Here is a 23,690-nt window from a genome sequence, read left to right as displayed (position 1 = left end):
GACTTTGAGGGAACTATGGAGAAACAGGAGTGTCTTCTGGAATTGGTAACGGTGGGGCTGAGGGAAGCCCTCTGGTTGGAGAGAACCTGCTGGGACTGAAGGCCCCACAGAAAACGGTCCAGCTGAGACCAAGTCTTACAGATAGGTCTTGAGCCCCTGAATCCAGCTGTGCCTGAAACACCTCTTCTTGACTTACTGATCACCTTAGTAAGGAAACACTTTCTTTATCCTAATCGGATCCGAGCTAAGTCACTGTCATCTGCAGTCAGAAGAGTCCTGATGACCTCGGTGACGGGTCCTTCATAAAGCGTCACTGGAAATCAGGTTGGCGAGGCAGGGAGGGGAGCAGAGAATGCTGCCTGGGAACAAGCTGCTCACAACACAGCGTCTGGTAAATCCAACTAGGGTCCGCAGGTGAAGCAGCCATGGCCCCTCCGCCTGGCACACGCCGCCGACTTTGATGAAACGCCGTCCTTGTTCCCGTAAAAAGTTCTTACTTATCCTTCAAGACCTAGCACAAAGCCCCCTCTTCTGGAAGTCCCCTTTCTCTGTTTGTTCAGGATCACCCCTGCCCCCTTGTCGCACCTCTGCCCCCCCCCACCCCGCTCCACTTACACCGTGCGGCAGGTAAGCAGTTTCTCTCCAGGACCAGGACGACCCGCGAGATTCCTTGGAACTCAATCTCTCTTCCTGGGAGATGCAGAGAGAAGCTGGAAGGGGGGGACCTTGACCTAACTGGGAAGCAACCCCAAAACCACCAAGCATGAAACCAGAAGTGGCTTCGAGTGGTAAGACTGAGTATCCAGTACTGAGTGATAATGCGGGCTCGGGAGGGAAGTCAAGTTCAGCCAAAGAGACATGAGTGACCACTGCTCCTGTAACTCTGAGATGGGGAAACACTCGTGGCACACACGGCACACACGTGGCTGCCATTTCCGTGGATGCCGCTGTCTTCCCTGCCTGAGGTCCCAGATCAAGTACGGCGCCTCGAGCATCCCACCAGGAGAAAGGATCAGAGCGGGAATTGGAAGTGCGGACGGAAAGGGAACAGTCCGATTATTTTTCACACGTGGTTTGATCCTGGGCCTCACTCTTCTCCTCTGAAAATGAGAACTTTAGACCCTAACATGTAGAAAGGACTCACTGAGACAGCTTCTTTCTTTCTGCCTGTTTGTCCCCAGCCCCCTGAAATGTAAGCTGACCTCGGGGGTCCCAGTGAAACACAGGCGTGCTTCTACAGTCCAGCTGGCTGGGTGCTGTGGCTGTTCGATACCCCTTCTCCTCCACAGAGCAGGGTTTCCCCCTGCACTCTGCCTCTCTGCCGGGTCTCAGCACAGGAGGTCCGAATGCGGGACGGAGGCTTCAGTCCTCTCCTGAGCGCACCGCCGGAGGAGCCCCGGGCTGACCTGGGTGATGTGCGCTGGGCTCTCAAGTCTTCCCCTGACGCGGCTGTGACTTCCCAAACCTCAGGCTCCCTGTCCACAAGCCCGGGAAGCTCCCGAAACTGCTCTTGCTCCATCCCACCTTCCGGCCTTTTTGGCCAGACCGCAGCAGCCAGCTCCGAGTGAACAGGCCTCGCCGCTCCTCTCCCAGGGCCGTGGTGGTCCCCGCTTCCTGGGAAAGCTCCTAGACCCCGGCCGAGCACGCACCTGCAGGAGCCGTGCATGGTCCAGAGACAGAAAGTGAAAGGAAAACTGAGAAGCAAGGACGGCAGAGCAAAGACTGCTCTGAGGGGCCTCCGTCCGTGGCCAGAGTGCACACCGAGTCAGGCCACCAGCTCCGCAAACCCAGCCCGGCACCCCCAGGCCGGCCAGCCGTGCGCCCTGATGCCCGAACCTGCCCGCCAAGCAGGGAATTCCTCGCACGGGGTTCCCGTCACACATGGAAGTCTGCAGCCGTCAGCCATCCGGGAGGACTAGGGGGACCTCTTGGGGAGTCAGAGAAGGGCCCCTGGAGTAAGAATCATTTAAATTAAAAACAAAAGGACAAGTAGGACCTAGTGAAGATGGGGGGCCGTGTAATGGGCCAGGCAGGGCACGTGTCCAGGCAGAGGAGAAGGCACCAGCCAAGGCCAAGAGGACTGGGAATAAAAAAGACAGCTCAGTGAGTCAGAGCAGCAGGGGCACTGGTAAACTGAGGCTCTCGGGGTTTTCCAGAGGAAGAGGACGGGACAGCTAGCCGGGACACAGCCGCCCTGAGCAGGGGCTAGAGTCCGGAGGCCACCACGAAGAAAGAGAGGCTGACCCGAGGCTCCGAAACACACGGGAAAATGCCTCCAGCTTCCAGAAATAGCATCATAATTAAGAGGAAAATAATACTGGTGGGTGACCAGACAGTACCAAAACTTGTGCCCACTTTGTTTTTCCTGAGCAATCTTTGCTAATTAATTCTTAAAGATTCACACACTGGGATTAAAACACTCAGCTACAGAAGCCAAACTGATCAATACCTTTCCAGGCTAATGGAGGGGCCGGAGGCAGGGTGCGGCTTCAGCCCAAGGTAGAACCAAGGGCATTCCAGGAGTGGGGAGCGGTCCCAAAGGCGTAGAGCCCCCCAAGGCATCCCAGGCCCATGCTGGCCAGCGGATGGTGACATCAAACACTGTCACACCTGGCAGGGGTGCTGCTGAAACCTTGAGGGAGCCAGAGATGCTGGAAGCCAGGGGGAGCTTGAGGCTGCCCTGGTGGGATGCATGGTGGTGTCCAGGGAGGGCAGGACCAGAGGCCCGAGCGTGGGGACACCCGGCTAACCCTACAAACACTGGTTAAGGGGGTGGGTCCATCTTTGAATGTCTCCGTGGGGGGCATGAACACTTCATATGACTGACTCCATGGTGGGTAGAAAGGAATGACACTTGGAACCAGAGCATCTGACTCTCCGTTCTGCCACTGTTCAGCCAGTGGCCTGGGGCCAGACAGGACATGACTCGCAGCTCGGTGGCCACTCTCCAACGGAGCTGACCACACACAGAAAGCCTCAAGAGCCACACATAGGTGCTGTGAGGATCCCCTGAAGCTGTGTGGGCACAGACCTCAGGGGCAGGAGGGAGCTCTCCTCTACAGGCCCCCAGCCACCGAGTTGAGATGGTGTCCTTAGCGTTCCTAGAGGCCACAGGAGACGTGGGAGCACAGCAGGCCGGGAAGCAGCTCTGGGCCACACCCCAGGTCAGAAAGACTGTCCTCCCGGTCAACATGACCAGAAGCTGCAGAGCCGAGCAGACGCCTCCAGAAGGCTGTGTGAGGCCAGGTGGGGGGCAGCCACTCAACCTCGAGGCTTCAGACCAGGGAAGGCCCGTTTGCAAGAGCGCCTTTGCAGAGAGAGCAGGGGAGGCTGGAGGCCATGCGGAATAACTAATTAATGATGGTAAAGTATTGTGGAAGGGAAAGCGCTGCATAACCGCTAAGTGGTGGGGTTATTATTATTCATGCAATATTCATACCATGCTCTTCAGCCTCTGAGAAGCTCCGCTCCGCAGTCCTCGGGGACCAGCTGAGGGAAGCATGTGCCCCGGGGGCGGGGCTGTGGGAGGACAGCTGGCCTGGCCCACGGGGAAAGGCCCATGACACTGCAGCCGAAACGGCAACCCCCAGCCAACATGAAAGCCCGGGGCTTGGACGACACCCCTCCACCTGCCTCCATCTACCAGGACCGAGGTTCTCTGAGCCCTACTGTGTGCCAGAGTCTGTGCCGGGCATTTCTTTTTCAAGGCAGCTCCTAACATTTGCAGAGTCAAGGGCATGCCACAGTCTAAATATTTAAAAGTTAGAGGCCCGTCCACACATGGCCCAGCCCGCTTCCCCTCAGGGCCCTGCAGTCCACTCTCCAGGCATCATCTTTCCGAGGGGGAGGCTCAGCCCTGCCGAGGGCCCAAAGGCTGGCTGGCTGGTCTTTGGGGCAGAGCGGGAGGAAGCGGGGCCTGGGCTAGGCCTCCTGGATGTGAGGATGCTGCAGGACAGGGCCTGGCCTTCCACCCAACACCTCGATTTCCCCCCTGGACTTCCGGCCAGCACTGAGGCGTGCCTCCCCAGCTAACCTGCCACGCGGAGGAAGGAAGTGAGATTTTCTGGCTATCTGCCAAGGAATGCCTGTTGGTCACTGAAATAAGAGCCGTCCCTCTCTTGCTGTCTAGTTCCCAGGCCCCCACAAGGCTGGGTTTCCTCCCTGGACAGACCACCCTCACTTTTGGGGGCCCGGTACACACACAAGTCCCCCTCCCTTATGGATGCGCGCTGACCCAGTTCCTGAACTTCTAAAACACTTTATGACAAGACTAGAAAGAAAAAGTATGTGTGATATGGGGGCCATTTAAAGCCAGAGTACGGACAGGGGCCTTTCTCTTGGAGGCCTTGGTCCTCATCTCTCCAGGGAGCCCCGGCAGGTGAGGGGCCATCTCAGGGTCACACACCTGAATAAGAGACTCCTGGGTTGGAGCCCGGGTCAGCCTGGCTCCAGGAAAGGGTCTCACGCTGGCACACAGGCTGGACAGTGGCTCCAAGTTGACCACGGTTTCTTCATGTGTCACATGTGGCTCAATGACTAGGGTTCATACGCAGCTTGGAAGGATCTCTGTTCATAGTGCCCCCAGGTCAGCTAAGGGATCCTCTCGGAGTGTCTCCAGAGCCTTCCCCGGGTCAGCCCCATCCAACATTGTGTTCTGTGGGGCAAAACCTGGGCCAGCCACAAGCTATGACAGACACCAGAACCTCCGACCTCAGGCCACATGCTGCTTCCAACGGGGAAGCGAGTAGGAGGCGTGCGAGGCAGCCCACAAGCCAGCAGGCCCTGCTGGTGTGGCCCTGGACAAAGCCAGCCTGTCTGCCCTCTCCCAGGAAGTCTGCCTTCAGCCAGTGCACCGGCTATGCTGCAGCTGGCCGGCTCTCCTCCAAGGCTGTGGCAAAGCCCTGCAGGACGAGGCCCACCATCCTCCCCACGGCTCACCAAGCCCTGTTCTTCTGCTGGCCCGCGCTCGCCTCTCAGCCTCAGCCCGTATTCCCCTCCACTCTGGCTACCCTGGCGCCCGTGCCTTGGCAAGGGCTGTCCTCTCTTCTTAGAACTCCATCCTTCCCGTCCCCACCAGATTCGTTCCTGCGCAAAGTGCCTGCAGACTGGCTCCCGGAAGTGGAGGGTCTACTCCAGGCACGAATCAACCCACAAACAAGTACTGTGGCTGGGCATTTGCGGGGCCGTGGCCTGGCAAGACCAGATCTTTGCCCCGACAGAAGTGACACTACAGAGGGGACAAGATCCCAAACAGGCAGCCATGAAGACAGATACTCTACTAGGATAGTGAGGGGCTCTGGAAGAGAGTCTCGCCCAGGGCCCTAGGGAGGAGGAGCACAGATCCCGCACAGAGCAGACGATACGTGAGAAGGCTTCAAGGCTGGACCAGAACTTGATAGCTATTCCATGGAGCTGAAGAGCAGAAGCCTGGGGTGGGGCACGTGATGGGGCTGGGAAGGGCCTGTGGTCACAGTGAACACTTTGGTCTGCCCAGGTAGCAGTGGGAAACTGTTAAAGGATTTTAGCCAGGCAGGGGCATAATCAGCTCCCACTCACTATGACTCCTCCTCCAGGAAGCCCTCCTGAACACCCTAGTTTGGATCAGGGGCTTTTTCTCTGTCTCCCTCCACGTTCCGTTCACCTCAGCACCTAAGACACCACATTGCACTGTCCTTCCTGTAGACTGTCAGCTCCTTCAGATCAGGGCTTGACTTTGTGCCACAGCAGAGGCTGATAAAAATCAGTATTTGCTTACTGAAGGAGAAAGCTCTGACGTCCGTGGGTCCCAGTATCATAGGGGGGCCCCAGAGCCCAGCTCCAGGCCTGTCACCTCTTCCCTAGAACAGCAACTTCCTGACAACATGGCCCAAAGGTCTGCATGGGTTTCTGAGGGGGTGCAGCCAGGTTCCAGGCAGAAATTCCCCAGCTGCTCATCCGTTTTGTTCAGACGAGCATGGGAGAGCAAGCCAGTTCATCTTACTGAGAACCATTAGCCCGTTATTTAATGGAATCAAATTTAATAAAAGGAGCAGTTCAGGCAATTCTGGAGGATAAATGAGGGTCTGGATGTGACAGAGATGCTTACACTGACTTTAAAGAGGAAGCACAAGTGGTTTAATTTGGAAGTGAGTGAAAAAGTCTGCTGATCTGTGTGATGGCCACACCAGCTCCCATCCAGGGTTCAGGGACCACCGGGAATTCCCAGCAGGCACTTTGCTGAGGTCACCACACTGCCCTTACCTGACAGCATTTTCTTCCCTCAGGCTCCCCCAGGATCAGTGCTGTGTGTCTGGGAGATGTTAAGGAGCCCAGAAGGCCCTCCCCAAAGAGCTTCCTCCAAATCGCCCATCCGCCAGGCCCTTTACAACTCATTTCAGACCTCCGTTTCTGGAAAGACAGACCAGGCTTACTTTTCCCTATTCTTCTCACTAAATATAGCTTAAAACCTAGATATTATATAAAAACACAAGAAGATCTTGAAAGATGGAGAGAAGAAGGCAAACGGGCTGAGGACCTTGGGAGCCCCACTGGACGCAGCATATGGCCCGAGGTTGAAGTATGGCCATCACAGCTCATAAAAATAGAGTCAACAAAGCAGACTTTCATTCTCCACTAAGATTTCTAAATTCTGTTTGACAGTTTAGGCTAAAAAACAACATGTCTAAAGTAGTTCTCAATATATGTAGAGGAAATATTTAAGAGAGGAAAGGGACATAGAGATACAATTTCCACTTTTCACTCGAGCTGTTAGAATGTTGACGACAGTAGATGGTGATACGTTATGTATATATAACGTAAGACCTACGACAACCACTGACAAGGCTATGAAAAGAAATATGTTCAAAAACACTACAGACAAATCAAACGGAATTCTAAAAAATGTTCCAGTAACACACAGGAAAGAAGGAAAAAGAGAAACAACAGAGAACAAGGAGAAATCAAAATATAGAGTGGCCGACTGAGAGCCCCAACATATCAAGAACTACATGAAATGTAAATTACTTATATCAACCAATTAAAAAACAGGTTTGCAAAGTTTATTTAAAAAATAATCAAACCATATGCTGTCTACAAGAAGCTCACCCCAAATACGACATAGATAAGTAGAAATTAAAGAATGAAAAAAGAAATCCATGTAGACATTAACAAAAAGAAAGAGGAATGATTATATTTGTATCAGATACATTGCAGAGCACAGAAAATCAGTAGGGCCAGCAATATGACATGACATTATATTACATTACATAATGATAAAAGAGTCAATCCACCAGATAGATGCGGTAATCCTAAATCACTATAATCAAACAACGGAGCTATAAAATATGTGAATCAAACACCGATGACACCGAAAGGAAAAATAGATAGATGCACAACTACACTTAAAGGCTGCAATAGCCCTCTCTCAACAATCGATAGAACAACTAGACAGAAAATCAGTAACGATATAAAAAAATTCAACCATACTATCACGCAACAGGACCCAACACCAGCAGACTACCCATTCTCTTCACTTAAATAAGATATATCAAGATATCTAGACTATCTTCTGCATCAAACATCAACAAAATTAGAATAATTTCCACCATCCAAAGCGTGATCACAAAAAACTCAACTGGAAATCAACAATAGAAAGACAACAGGAAATTTTCCAAACACTTGGAAAGTAACGATAATTCTACAAAATCCATGGGTCAAAGAGGAAGTCCCAAGGGAAATCAAAATAGTTATTAACTAAATGAAAATGAAAACACACGTATCAGAATTTGTGGGCATAGCTAAAGGGGTGCTGGGAGGGCAATTTATAGTAAGTACTAAATGCTTACGTTTGGAAAGAGGTAGTCTTTGAACAATAATCTCTCACTTGAAGAAACCAGAAGAACATCAAAATAAAGCCAGAACACGCAGAAGGAAGTAAGTACTAAAGACGAGCAAAAATCAATGAGTTTCAAAACACAGAAAATAATAGAGAAAATGAGTGAAACAAAAAATCCAATTCCTTGAAAAAATCAAACTGACAAGCCTCTAACAAGACTGACAAGGGAAAAAAGAGAGATGACACCAGTACCAGACGTGAAGCAGGACTATCACTACAGGTCTTACAGACTATCAGAAGGGTAACAAGGGAATACTATAAAAACCGGGTGGCTTAGGGCACCTGGGTGACGGAGTCAGTTAAGCATCCAACTCTTGGTTTCAGCTCAGGTCATGATCTCAGGTTCCCGAGATCAAGCCCCATGATGGTCGACACACTCCGTAGGGAGCCAGCTTGAGATTCTCCCTCCCTCACCATCTGCCCATCCTCCCCATGTGTGCCCCCTCTCTCTCTCTCATAAATAAATCCTTAAAAAAAAAAAACCTGGTAACTTAGATAAAATGGGCCAATTCCTCAAAAAGTAACAACTGTCACAACTCACCCAGTATGAAATAGATACTTTGAATAGCCCTATACAATTAAGGAAATTGAACTCATTATCTACAAACCCCAAGAAAGAAATCCACAGGCCCAGACAGTTTCAGGGGAGAATTCTAGCAAATGTTTAAAGAAAGATTAACACCAATTATGCACAATCCCATCCAGAAAATAGAAGAGAAAGGAACACTTCCTAATACATTTTATGAAGCCAACATTACCATGACATTAAAACCAGAGAAAAAATGGTGCAAAAAAAGACAACTACAGATCAGTGTCCCTCATGAATACAAACCCAAAAACCCTTAGCAAAATATTATCAAGTAGAATTCAGCAAAATAAAAGAATTACAGATCATGACCAAGTGGAGTCTATTCAAGGATGCAAGGCTGGTTTGATATTGAAAAATCCATCAGTGCAATCCACCACGTTAACAAACAACAGAATAATAAAATCATATGATCATATTGAGTGATGCAGGAAAAGCAGCATTTCATAAGATTTTAAACCCACTTATGACAAAAATTCTCGGGAAACTAGGAAAAGAAAGAAACGTCATCAACTTCATAAAGAATCTACAAAAAATCCTACAGGTAACATCATACTTAATTATAAGAAACAAGATGTTTTCCCACCAAGATCAAAGATAAGGCAAAGCTATTTGCCATCACCTTATCTGTTCAACATAGTACTGGAAGTTCCTGCCAGTCCAATAAGGCAAGAAAAGGAAATTAAAATGGCATACCATTCAGAAAGGGAAAAATACGACCATTTGCAGATCATGGTCCACATAGAAAATCCCAAGGGATCTAAAAACTAACTCCTAGAATTAATAAGTGAGTTCATGAAGGTGGTGGAATAGAAGATTGACATACACAAATCAATTCTACTTCTATATACTAACAGTTACACATAGAAAGAGAAAATTTAAATACAATACAATTTATTATCACCCCCCCCCCCGAATATTTAGATGTAAACCTAATAATACATGGGCAGGTCTCACATATCTAAAAATCCACATGGTGATGAGAGAAATAAAAAAGAATCTTAATAAATGGAAATACAAACCATCTTCAATAAAGATGTCAACTCTCCCCAAACTGATCTATAGATTTAAGGTAATTCCTATAAAAATCCTTGCAAGATTTTTTTGTTGATGTAGATGAGATTATTCTAAAATTTACGTGGAAAGTTTAAAGGAAAAAGAATCGCTAAAAGCCTTTTTTGAAAATGAAGAATATAGTAGGAGGAATCACTGTACCATCTCGAAAGTTACATACCCACAGAAATCAGAACTGTGTGGTATTGGCAGAGGGACAGATCAATGGAAAAGAAAAGATGACCCAGAAATAGTCCACACGAGTATGACCAACTGATTTTGGACAAGGGAGCAAAATCAATTCAATAGAAAAGGGTCGTTTTTTCCACCAATGGTGCTGAGCAATTGAATATCTATAAGCAGCAACAGTAACAGTAAAGTAGGCTGAGCTAAATTCACCAGTGAAGTCCAAGTGGATCACAGATTCAAACGTAAAATATAATGCCATGCAACTTTGTGAAAGGTGAAATAGAAATAGGGTGATTTAAAAGGGATCCACGAGGCCATTATGGAGATGGGCCTTATGCACGTCCTCGCTGGGTAGAACCATGAACTTTTGAACTGGGTCAGACTGCAGATATTGCAAGGACTCAGCTGGAACACCTACATCTTGCTAAGAGAAGTTAAGAGAAGGCTTAGTGATAGTCTTAGCAACCGATAATATTCAGTCAAGGTTACTTTTCTGCTCCCAACACCAATCAAAACTCTTTGTGAATAACATACAAGCATTCCCTTTGTCTTCGGAAACCCTTGACTTCTGTCCCCTGGGGGGAAAGGGAGGTGCACTATTTATTTTGTTGCCCAAAACTTCTGTGTTCCTGAGTTACAATTACAAGGCCCCCAATTAATGATTTTGTTTTTATTTTAGCTCAGCCTTTTCTTTGCTTTTCTTTTTTTTTTTTTTTTTTTTTTTTTTTTTAGTTGACAACCTTTAAGAGAAAACAAAAGATAAAATCTTGGGGACTTAGGGCATGAGCGGTGAAAACTTCTCAGACGTGCTAACAAAAGCATGATCCATAAGAGAAAAAAATATCAGTAAATTAGACTTAATTAAAATTAAGTACTTTTGTTCTGTGAAAATTCCTGTGAGGAAGATGAAAAGACTAGCTAGAGACGGGGAGAAAATATTTTCAGATCACCTATTTGACAAAGGACTCATATCCAGAAAATATTAAGAACTCTTTTTTTTTTCTTGAAGATTTTATTTATTTATTTGACAGAGAGAGAGACAGCCAGCAAGAGAGGGAACACAAGCAGGGGGAGTGGGAGAGGAAGAAGCAGGCTCCCACCAGAGCAGGGAGCCCGATGTGGGGCTTGATCCCAGGACCCTGGGATCCCGCCCTGAGCGGAAGGCAGACGCTTAACACTTGAGCCACCCAGGCGCTCTTATATTAAGAACTCTTGAAATTCAATAGTAAAGGAAAAACCAAGCAAACCAACTAAACCAATTAGAAAACGGGCAAAAGTCATGAAGAGAATGCCGGCTTGATCAGGACATTTCTCCTCACCTTCCTGGGGTCCTCCCTTTTTCCTTTATGTTTCACTGACTTTCTGAGTGACCCACTGTTCTGTTTTCTTTTGTTACATGTGATAAATTGTTGCACAGCAAAGGAAAATGAACATGTCAAGAATTCACTCTTCCTGGAATCCACTCACTGCATGATTGTGAACCATTGTCTTGGCAGGAATCTGAAACAGGGGAAAAGCTGTCAGGAAAGATTTTTACAAAGATCTCAGGGACTAAGAGCCAAGGAATAAAGTGATGACTTTGACTTGTAAGATAAAAACGAATTTAATTCTCTTTACCCCGGCCTCTGCCATCTTTTCATTATAAATTAAGGGGGGGGAAGCCTCTGCTTTCTCCAATAACTCTGGCTCTTTCAATGAAGAATGTTTTAGGCACTGGAACATAATTAAAGTGATATTGTATTTCTTTTATTATCACGATTATAATAATACATAGATTTCAGCGGGTGCTTTCCAACAGAATTAAAACGGAGACAGATGGCTGAATTTTGGTTGGAATTAAGAGTCCATAGGAATGTTTTATCTGGCAGCCTTTTAAAAAGGAAGGAGCAAACCTCTAAGAAAATACCTAGAAATTTCACCAGATATTTTCAATAGCTATTCTTAGAGCAATATTTTAGCAAAATTTAACAATATTGATCGGTTGATAGTTAAGTGGCAAATAATTTATTTAGAATTGTGACAACCTAATCCAAAATCTAGCTGTAAGTCTTTTGTCATCATGTCAAAAGAACACGAGCCTTTCTCAGATAGATATCTTCTGCTTCCAAATGTGAAGCCCTTCAAAGGACCCAAGAGCAGTTATGCGTTGTCTAATACAGAATGGATAACTGAAATCATTAGAATATCAGGCAAACTCCAACATGAGGAATGCTACAAAAGAAAAGGAGGTGGAAGCTTGTAAAATACCAGTGTCATAAAAAACAAAGGCTGAGATGTTCCAGGTAAAGAAGGTTAAAGAAACAAGGTTACCAAGTGTAACATCTGCCCCTCCACTGGCGCCTTTGCTGAGCACAGTGACGGCTGCGAAGGGCACTGGTGGGTCCAGTGAAAATACTGGACTGTGATACATTGTGTGAAGGTATTTGGTCCATGATAACTTTCTTGATGTTGCTAACCGTGCTGTGGTTATGCAAGAGATTGTTTCTATCCTTAAGAAATACACACTAATGTATTTAGGAGTTAAAAAAAAAACCCATGATATATACAACTTACTCTCAAATGGCTCTGAAAAAAAGATGTGTCTCTCTTTCTATATATATAGAAGTATATATATTTATATCCTCATTCGTTTTGTATAAATATATCTCTCTAGAGAGATAACATAAGAGAAAAAAGCAAATGATGTAATTTGATTAAGAAATCGGCAAACCATACGGGTGCCCTTTGTATTATTATTGCTATTTTTCTTTAAGTTTGAAATGCTCTTGAAATAAAAGAATGAGAGAACAGTTTAAAAAGTCATGTCAGTTTTCCATGATGACACTACTTTCTATTCTCAATTGGGAGGCAGTTTGGTATTAGAGCTAAAAGTACAGGTTTTCAGCATCGAACTGTTTGCATTTGAATCCCCGCATTTCCACTCACCTGCTATGTGACCTCTGATAAGCTACTTTATCATTTTGTGCCTCAGGTTTCTCATCTGTTCAATGGGCATGATGATAAGAGCATCTGCTTTGTGGGCTGTTGGTGAGAAACAAATGAGATCTACGTAGAAGTGCTGGGCGAGGCACCCTGCTCAGAATCAGCTCTCAGCAAGTGGGCTTTGATGTTGCTTTCAAGGAAAGCAATCTACGTGCAAGAGAGAAGGTGTAGTAAGAGCCAAGCTGAGTTTCATGTCAAAGAAAAAGAAGAGGGAGGAGAAGGAGAAGAAGGAGGAGGAGGAGGAGGAGGAGAAGGAAGTGAGGAAGAAGAAGAAAGAGGATAGGAAGGGAACTTATCGACAAATTATCAAGAGTCATAAGCTACAGTGAATACAGCGGTGTGGCCTGACTCAACACAGACAGACACAAAGAGCGGCACAGAATGGGAATCCCACTAACGGTTCAAATATGCATTGAATGGGTGCAAAATAGAAGAAGCCCTGCAAAGCAGGGGGAAAGGAAAGACTGTGAAATAAATGATATGAAGACAATTGAAGTTTCAGATAGGAAAAAAAACTAAAACTAGATCCTTTGTTTTGGACATACTCAAAAATAAATTCCAAATAAATTAAAGGTGCAATCATGGAAAATGCAACCACTTTAAATTAAAAAAACAAAAGTTTCTTCAACAAGAGAGAAAAACCAGACACAACTAAAGTCAAAGAATAATAAATGTGATTGTATCCCATTTAGAGACTTCTGCAGAGCAAAGGATGCCACAAAGATAAAAGATAAGCAACATACCGAGACAGGATATTTGCAACACATGACAGAGCCAAATAATTAATATCCAGAAAAAATACATAAAAGACCAATAATGAAAGAAAACCACAGGAAATTTACAGAAAAAGAAACCTGGCTGTCTGATAGACAGAGGGAAAATGGTTATTCTCACCAGTAGTCAGGAACGTGCAACCTAAAAACTTGGAGATAATATTTTACAACTCTGATTGGCAAAAGACGAGAAGTCTGACACAATTGAGTATTACTAAACCCGTAGGGGGACAGAGAGGTCCAGATCCCGCTAATGGAGAGCAATTTGGCAATATCCAATGAGAGGAGAATTGGGCATACCCATGACAGCAATACCTCTTCCAGATTGTCTCCCAGAAAACAGCTGCACAGGGCTTCTAGAAGATGGGGCTGAGAAGGCTCATTGCAGCATCAGCGACCGTGCAACAAGTAAGGACGACCAAAATTTGGTCAGCACCAGAAGGTACAACTAAATTATGATGTAGTGTTTCAACAGGATCGTGTAGGGAATTGAAACAGATACGTGTGATCTGTCTGATCAGCGTGGGGCGCTAAGGCAGCATGTTGAGTAGGCTGTGGTGACATTTATGTCACACGTTGAACCCCTAGAAAGCAACACAGGAAGGAGGCACGGTCAAAGCAGGGGTGCTCTTGCCTCCGGAGGAAACAGGAAAACAAGACAGAAGAGGGGAGCCCAAAGGGCATTAACTCCATTCCTGACATTCTATTTCTTTGATGGAGATATTGATTTATCTACTTTCAAATACATGTATCTAAAAAAACAGCCAAATTTTAAAATGCATTAATTTGAGGTGTTGGGTCCATGAATATTGGTTACATCGATGTCAGTCTTAAAAATGATTTTAGAATATTAGAAAACTGGTTTTCCTAAAACTCTCCAACTATTCTGTGTGCGGGAAATAGTGGCTCATGCAGGCCTGGTCGCACGGGAGTCACTAGGGAGAGATGTCCCTCTTCCTCCCGTATCCCCGAGAGCCCTCATGCACAGCTCTCGCATATGCCCTGGGGTGACTGGCCTGGTCACCTGCCCTCTATTAGTAGCTGTCACTAGGTAATCCCCCAGGTTCCTTTCACCAGTTTGTAAAGGAAAAGCTCAATTATTTCTTAAAACTTTCAAAGGCTCTCATGCTTTTTTTTGGTGCATAGAAATTTATTTATTTGGTATTAAGAATATATATGATCATTATGAAAAATGTCAATATAAAGAAACAAAAAGATGCCTCATGATCCTATTTCTTAGAAAGAATAAAAAGAAACTATTAACAGTTTGCTCTGTTTCCTTCTAGTCAATTCTTGGACAGGCAAGCAAACACATGCGAAATACAATTCCATACCGATACCACTGTAACTACCACTTTGTCACTTCTCCTCTGCCCATGTCAGTTCTGACAAAGTTATGTCTTTCATGTAAACATATTGGATATCGTTGGACACATTCGAGTTATATTGGTTTAGCCAGATTCCAACTGAAAATCATTTCTTTCTGGTTTCTACTGGGGTCAGCCATGCTGAATAATATTCTATTAAATATTTAGGGGAGCTTTTACCCGATTATTTCATCAGGATGAGTTCTCGAAGGTGGAATTTCTGGGTAAAAGGCTGTGAACAGCTTGCATTTTGCTACATATTGTCACATTGCCTCCTGAGAAGATTGGGTCGATCCGTGTTCCAAATATCCGATAGTGAGTGCTTACCTCCTGTCCAAAACTAGCTCCGGCTTTAAATGTGGGCACAGACTGAGTTCTCTCAATAGCCCTGTGAGGTTGGTACAACCGTTATCCCCAAGCTACAGATGAGAAAACTGAGCACGGTGACGATGGACAGCCTGCCCAAGCTCCCAGAGCTGGTTAAACAGCGGAAGAAAATGAACAGTCAGGCTGTTGAGAGCAAGGCACACAGTCCTAAACACTACTGTCTCTACCAATAGCATCGGAAAACGCTAACTGGCTGTGATGCCTTGGCCAGCTAATTAAAACCTCATCTTTAAAATGCAGATCATGGCGAGACTTATTTCATGAAGTTGTAGTAGGGACGGAAAGAGCTAACGTAAAGTGTTTAAGAGAGTATGCAGCAGGACGGAAGCACTCAAAAATGTTACAGGTTACTCTTTCTTTTATTATTTGGGACCTTGAGCATTTTCAAGACTTAGCCTTTGTTTGTAATTCTTCAGCAAGCTGCCTGATTGTATCATATGCACATTTTTTTTCCACTGGATTTCTTAAATTTAACTTCCTTCCCCCACCCCTCTGCCAGGACAGACTGGTCTGTCTATCTAGATAGGGCAAAAGCAGAAACAGGTTAAGACGCCTGCCACCTTCTGCCACGTTAACTGAGCACACTTTGCATTTTCTGCCCTGAACACACTTCGTTTGTGCCTGCTGGTTCTAACCACCCCTTGTTGCCACTGCCGCTGGTTACACGTGCCCATTTCCAGGTGTAAACTGGTAGATGCCCTCTGCCTGGCATGCTAACTCCAGGAAGCCATGGTCTTTGTTCACTCTGGTCTGGATATAGGCTTCAGAGAGTCCTGCCCATGGGAATAGCATTGCCCATGTCTGGGATACAAGCTACTGCTTCCTCAGACAGAAGATCAGATCTGGAGATGGACTGCCTGCCTTCCAGGCTTGACCCAGTGCAAGTTCTGGGAAACAGTATCTCTGTGCAGATGAGGAACATTTGTTGCCTTTTTAAGAAATAACAGTTAATGTCAAAGCAGATTTTGCAAAGTGCGTGTCTCTTTCGTCTGTTTATCTCTGTCTCTACCTATCATTCTAACCATCACTCTGTGCCTTGATCTTTATCTCTCTTGATTTTTCCTCTCCGTCTGCTTCTCTGCTCTTACAGTTCTCCCTCTATATCCGGCCCTGCTTCTCTACTAGTCCCTGCCTTTCTCCCTTCTTCCTTCTTTTGATGCACAGAATTAAAGATGACTTCAAAAAGCCGGGATACCTCTGGGAGCCTCCTCCACTCCCTAATAAGACTGCTTCACTGCTAACTACGGAGAAGCATCCATATATGTACGTTTTCTCATTTGATGTAATTATTTTGGGTTGACTTAATTAAATCGAACTTAATTTGCATACAATCCTAGAAGATATGCATTATTATCCCCCCTTTTATGGGTTCAGAACCTGAGAGAGGGTCTAAGAAGCTTGCTGCTGTCAGCAATGGAGCCATGACTCAAAGCCAGATTTGTCTAGGTCCCAAGCCCAAAGCTCTTTCTACCACGTGACCCTTTCCTGTTCTCCTCTGGCCCAGAAGCATTTGTCGGTTGCAGCTGGAATGAGGCAGAAAAAAGCATTGCTCACTGTCTCATGTCTCAAAATGAGAGAAGCCATCTATCCAAAGGGACACATCTGTGCTTGAGGGATCCCACTCACCCCTGCCACGAGAGAGTCCCGTCCACCCCATCTCTGCATTCCTCACTCACCCAGGAGAAGGAGGAGGGCTCTCAGCATGCTGGCCCCCGAGCCCATGCTGGCTCTGCTTTCCTGGCTCCTCTCCGAACAGGGACTGCAGGCTGTGTGACCCAAGGCTGAGAGGGACAGGAGCACAGACACGTGACAGACAAGGAGGAAGCTGCCTCCACGGCCAAGAGGCGGCTCAGTTCCTCTTGGCTCCGTCAAAGGGCAGGGCTGAGGCACGCCCCTGTTGTCCTGGTTCTGTCATCCGTGGAAGGGAGCTAGCCCACGAGGAAGGCTCCCTGAGGCTTTTGGGGGTGCTGGTTATCACCCCACCTCTCTCCTTTAACCCATCCCCCACTACCACCACACATACACAGCATGGAACGGAAGTGCCCCGGGGGCAGATTCTTGCCCAAAGAGCCAGGCTGTTAAGTCTCGGGGGGGTGTGGGCAAAGCTGGTCAACATGGATGTCCAGGTCCTACAGCAACCCCCATGGCCTTGCGTCAGGGACGGGAGGCCCCCCCACCAGCCCTCAGTGCATGCACCCCAGTCACTGTTTCCTGTGCCTTGCACGCCTCTCAGTCTGGGGAGCTGGACTCTCTTCTCAGAATAACATTTTTAATGTGCAAAATAAAGTAGCTAGGATCAGAAAAGAAACCAGTTATACTGAAATACAGTTATCAAAATATCGAGAAAGCTGACTTACGATATGGAAATATTTGTGCTTCTTTCTCTGCACCGTGAACGGCAAGATCTAGCCCAGGTGCAGTATGCCCACAATCTTGACACCATGACAAACGCAAACGATATTTAGAGACGTCTGTACCAGCTGGAATGTGCAGGAAAGAACGCGCAGTTGCTATAGCAATAAGTCACCCGTGTGGCAACACCGCGTGGCTTATTGGTTACCCTCACGTTAGAAAGACACATCAAGCTTCCATTAGGGGTTCAAGGACAAGGATGTGATTTTTTCCCATCCACGTTCACAGACCCCACATTAAGCCCCTTATGCTGGAAGACCCTTGGTTCTCAACAGGCTCAAACCAACAGATGTGGGGCCACGTGTTTCCATACTTCGCCTTGACACTTGCCTGACGGTCGAGCCACCGACTCCAACGTGCAAGAAGCCTCACTTTTAAAAACGTACAGCCACTTAACGACACGCGTTGAGCCCCGTCCAGATGAGCGGACAGCGGTGAGCCTCTTCTCATCCTCGAGCTTCCTCGGCCAAATCCCTAACCCAGCTAACTCGCTGAGCACGGTTGTCCCTCTGAGCCTCACGCAAGTGACGGACATGAGCAGAGCAGGCTGTTTGTGAGAAAAGCCGTTTGCTTCGTGTTGGTTCCTTAAGGTTCCATCCTTCTATCCAGACACACTTTATTTCATCCGAAACACTTTGGGTCAGTCTTCGCCTACACCAGGAAACATATTCCCTCTTGCTTCTCCTGAGACGTGGGAACTTTTTAAACTTTTACCCCACTTTTTTTTTCCTTTTTTAAAATTTACATTCAATTAGCCAACATATAGTACATCACTAGTTTCCGATGTAGAGTTCAGTGATTCGTCAGTTGTGTATAACACCCAATGTCATCACATCGCACGCCCTCCTTAATGCCCATCACCCTGTTACCCCATCCCCCCACCTCCCCTCCAGCAACCCTCAGTTTGTTTCCCAGAGTCAAGAGTCTCTAGTGGTTTGTCTCCCTCTCTGATTTCTGCCCATTCAGTTTTCCCTCCCTTCCCCAACTGTCCCCTGCACTATTTCTTATATTCCACGTATGAGTGAAACCACATGATAATTGTCTTTCTCTAAATGACTTATTTCACTTAGCATGATGCCCTTCAGTTCCCTCCATGTTGATGTAAATGGTAAGTATTCATCCTCTCTGGTGGCTGAGTAATATTCCATTGCATATAAAGAAGCATCTTCTTTATCCAGTCATCTGTTGAAGGACATCTCAGCTCCTTCCACAGTGTGGCTATTGTGGACATTCCTCCTATGAATGTTGGGGAACAGGTGCCCCTTCGTTTCACTACGTCTGTATCTTTGGGGTAAATACCCAGTAGTGCAATTGCTGGGTCGTAGGGTAGCTCTATCATTAAAGTCTTGAGGAAACTCCATCCTGTTTTCCAGAGCGGCTGCACCAGCTTGCAATCCCACCAACAGTGTAAGAGGGATCCCCGTTCTCCTCATCTTTGCCAACATTTGTTGTTTCCTGTCTTGTTCATTTTAGCCATTCCAACTGGTGTGAGGTGGTATCTCGTTGTGGTTTTGATTTGTATTTCCCTGATGGCTAGTGATGTGGAGTATTTTTTTATGTATCTGTTGGCCATTTGGATATCTTTTTTGGAGAAGGGTCTGTTCATCTCTTCTGCCCATTTCTTGACTGGATTCTTTGTTTTTGGGGTGTTGAGCCTTTACCCTACTTAGTGGAGATGTTTGTAGGGGATAATTTCACTTCCTGAGCAAACTGCACGAGAATGCCAGCACAAGCCACGTGAGTCATCGCCAGCGGCTGGTGACCGTGCAAGCAGGCCCAGGGCTGCTAGGTGCACAAAGAGGTGCCGTGTTCTGTGCAATCACTTTTTGAAATGTTGGCAACTAATTGTAAAATGTTCTTACATGGGGCAGGTCAAACCAGACAAAACTTATGTAACTTCTGCTCTAAAATACCTCTGGAGGAGCGCCTGGGTGGCTCAGCCGTTAAGTGTCTGCCTTTGGCTCAGGGTGTGATCCCAGGGTCCTGGGATGGAGCCCCGCATCGGGCTCCCTGCTCTGCTGGGAGCCTGCTTCTTCCTCTCCCACTCCCCCTCTCTCGCTGGCTGTCTCTCTCCGTCAAATAAATAAATAAAATCTTTAAAAAAATAAAATAAAATAGAAATAAAATACCTCTGGAGACGTCTTCTGGGGCTCAAACTTTCATATATAAACCCAGGAAGGGAAGTTCCTGTAGCAACTTCTGCTTTTCACCCCGCCACAACCTCCTGAGACCGGAAAAGGCAGCATCTGCCACCTGCTTGAACGGAGAAGAGGGAAATACAGACACCAAAATTGTCCTATAAACTAGAAATCTGAAAAGATGCCCTGACACCCAGGCCGTGACCTGGGTGGGATGGGGGGCCTCCGTGCAGTGTGATGCCCCCCCCCCCAGCCAGAGTGGGGACCCCGCCCCGGCTCCTGTCACAAACGCCTGCTTCTTAACCTGAGTCTGCTCCTGCGGCAGCGGTTGCGATGACGCCCACGAGACTGGGAGCCTGTGACTGCCGGACCAGGGCACCTAGTCCTGCGCCCGACGCAACTCAAGAGCTCCGCGGCGGCGGCGCATCAAGGAATCCGGTTGGTTACGTGCTTAGCTCCCACCCAGGCGGAGCCAGCCCGGCCTCCAGCCTGCGACCCGGAAGGCCGTGGACTCTGCCCGCGATCCGGAGGTCACCTGCTCCGCCAATCCGAAGAGAAGGAGCCCACGGCCCTGATACTCCACAGGGGGCTGCCCCTCGTCCAGCACGGTCACCATCCGGCCTCAGGAGCTCCTCTCTTCCCCCAGCGGCGCGGCACCAGCCGCAGAGCTCAGAGTCATACCCCAGGTGCCTGTAGCGCCCGTCGGGAAAAACTGCCAGCTCCACCGTCCTTCTGCGAGGTTTTTAAAAATGAAAGATAGGGGAGATTTGAAACTCTCATGATCTATTGGGCTTCAGTAGAACTCGGCGCCTAACAGTGAGAAAATAACTATTCTTCTCAAGCCTGCACGCAATATTTACAACAACAAAAAATCACTACGTCTGAGCCATGAAGGAACTCTCAAAAATGTCAAAGAATGGCTGACATACAGATCACGTATTTTACCCCAGTGCGATTGAATCAGGTGACAGTCACAAAAAGTACCTTCAGTTTCCATATGTTTTGGAAGCTTTAAAACACATTTCTAGGTAACTTGGAAGTCAAATGAAAAATTACAGTAGAAGTCAAAAACAGCCAGAACCTAACGATAATGAAAATGTTTCATATCTGCATGTGTGGATTGCAAGTAAAGTATTAATGAGAAGGAAAGGATGTAAGTACTTGAGAAGAAGGGCTGAGAAGGACTGAGCTAAGCAACCAACTGGAGAGGTTTGGAAAGAATAAGCCTAAGAAAAGGCAGAAGAAAGGCAATAATAAATGTGAAAGCAGAAAAGAATAAACCAGAAAGCAAAGATTTGATAGGGAGGGTCAACAAGTCTTAATTATTAAACAGCTAATAATATGAAAATATAAAAAATAAATTAAAAATAAAAAGGTAATAATATGACAAACTTCTCATACAATAGAAAAGAAGAAAGAGAGAAGATACAAATAAGAATAAAAAATGTGGTAAATACCTTCTAGTGAGTTAAAATAGAAAAACCATATTATTATCTCAATCAATGTAGAAAAGTATTTAATAAAATTCATCACCCTTTCACGATAAAAATATCTAATCAACTAGGAATGAATAGGAGAGTTCTTTACCTGATAAAACATTCTACCTCAAAAAAAAAAAAAAAAAAAAACCCCAGCAAACATTATTATGGTGAGCCACAGAGATGCAATCTCTTTAAAATTAGGGATAAGAAGGTATGCCCTATATCACCATTTCTATTCATCATTGTCTGGAGGTCTGGTTAGTGCAGATTTTTTTTAAAGGAGGACCATGAAGAATAAGCACTGAGAAGGAAGCAAAAACCTATATTCTCAGGTGATATGTTTGTTTATACAGAAAGCCTCTAAGAGTCAAAGACTACTTGTCAAAAATAATAATATGAATGAATATAAGGTCACTTTTTTTTTTAGTAGACTTCACACTCAGTGTGGAGCCTACTGCAGGACTTGAACTCATGACCCTGAGATCAAGACCTGAGCTGAGATCAAGAGCCGGATGCGTAACTGACTGAGCCACCCAGGTGCCCCAATATCAATATTTTTTTAAATCCACTGGATTGCTATACACCAGTAAAGAACAGAGAACATATTTAAAAAAATAAAAATTACACCACCACCAATAATATGTGTGTACTAACACAAATATATATGGAAATAATCAATCATATATGGAAAACAATAAATATATTTAAATATATAAATTTATATAGTATTTATATGTTATACACATATTTTTATATATATTAGGAATAATTGTAGAAATATTTATATTTTATATAATATAAGCATATTATATCTTATATAATATAGATATGTAATAAATATGTCATTATAATATATGTTATAAATCTAAGCAAAGTTGCTCAAGACTTACATGGAGAAAACCTTAGTTAACAGAATCAAAGAAGACTTCGACAAGCAAAAAGTTTGTCATATCATGTATAAGAAAACTCCAAAATCTTGAAGATATCAGTCCTTCTCAAACTGATGCATCAGTGCAGCCTGGTGCTCAAGCTCATTAATAACCAAAAAAATGAAAATCAAGACCACAATGTGATATTTTACACTTTTAAAATTGTTAAGAATAAAAATCTTAAGTAGTACGTTTGGAACAATATAGATGAACCTGGAGGACATTATGCTGAGTCAAATAAACCAGATATAAAAGGACAAATGCTGCATGATCTCACTTACATTTAGAATCTAAAACAGCCAAACTCACAGAGGCAGAGAGTAGATTGGTTGTTTCCCTGGGGCTGGGGAGAAGGGAAAACGGGGGGGTGATGGTCAAGGGGTATAAAATTTCAGGTATGCATGATGAATAAATCTGAAGACCAGCAATGTGAATGTAGTTAACAATACTGTATTATACGCTTAAAATCTGCTAAGAGGGTAAATCTTAAGCATTCTCACCACGAGAAAAGAAAAAGGAAAAGAAAATGGCTAACTATGTGAGGTGATAGGAGCGTTGATTAGCTTGCTTGTGGCAACGAATTCACATATACCAAGTATCAAGTTGTATACCTGAAATGCACACAATTTTTATTTGTCAATTATACCTCAGTAAAGATGGGGGAAGCAGTCTTGGGTAATGCTAAAGTTAAATTGAGATTGTGGGGGGGGGATAGGGTATAACATCTTTGTAAACAATTTTCTATTCTCTGGGAAAGTTGAAGGTTTGTTTATCATAGGATTCAACAATTCTACTCCTGGAGACATAACCAGGGACATTCTTAGACCTGTGCATTCAGAGATACAGAAGAAAACATTTATAGAGCATGTTTGAAATAGCAAAAAAGACCTTGAAAGAACCATGAAACACATCCACAGAAGAACGAACAAATATGTACTATTCTATAGTTATAAAAGTGGATACATTATAGCAACAGACAACTTGGATAGATCTCAGAAAAGTAATACTGTGTGAAAAATCAAATTGCAGGGACGCCTGGGTGGCTCAGTCGTTTAAGCATCTGCCTTCAGCTCGGATTACGATTCCTGGGTCCTGGGATCGAGCCCTGCATCAGGCTCCCTGCTCAGCGTGCAGTCTGCTTCTCCCTCTGCCTGCTGCTCCCCCTGCTCATGCTCTCTCTGTCTGGCAAATAAATAAATAAAATCTTTTTAAAAAAATCAAATTGCAGGGGCACCTGGGTGGCGCAGTCGTTAAGTGTCTGCCTTCGGCTCAGGGCGTGATCCTGGCGTTCTGGGATCGAGTCCCACATCAGGCTCCTCCACTAGGAGCCTGCTTCTTCCTCTCCCACTCCCCCTGCTTGTGTTCCCTTTCTCGCTGGCTGTCTCTGTCAAATAAATAAATAAAATCTTCAAAAAAAATCAAATTGCAAAAGATGACAGAATGATACCATTCTCACAAAGCACAGAAACAAGCAAAAGTAAACATAAAGAGTCTAGGGAATACATGTGTTTTTTTCATTA

At 45.5% G+C, this 23,690-nt stretch overlaps 1 protein-coding gene across 3 annotated transcripts in view; it reads right to left on the bottom strand.

Annotated features, from left to right (window-relative positions):
• TMEM273 (transmembrane protein 273) overlaps window positions 1–17,024 on the bottom strand; it is a 35,520-nt gene extending 18,496 nt beyond the window's left edge. Inside the window, exon 1 of one of the 3 annotated variants that reach the window (XM_048219272.2) lies at window positions 16,887–17,024. In XM_048219272.2, coding sequence (XP_048075229.1) covers window positions 16,887–16,932 — 46 coding nt within the window. In that variant the 5' untranslated portion in view covers window positions 16,933–17,024. The remainder of the gene's footprint in view (window positions 1–16,886) is intronic. The other 2 variants (XM_048219273.2, XM_026481545.4) reach the window with 2 other exon arrangements.
• Window positions 17,025–23,690: the final 6,666 nt, after the last annotated feature.

This window comes from Ursus arctos, unplaced genomic scaffold (genome assembly GCF_023065955.2).
Source record: "Ursus arctos isolate Adak ecotype North America unplaced genomic scaffold, UrsArc2.0 scaffold_7, whole genome shotgun sequence".
Taxonomy (NCBI): Eukaryota; Metazoa; Chordata; class Mammalia; order Carnivora; family Ursidae; genus Ursus; species Ursus arctos.
Note: the sequence above shows the minus strand (reverse complement) of the source record. Positions and strands in the feature narration are given on the sequence as shown.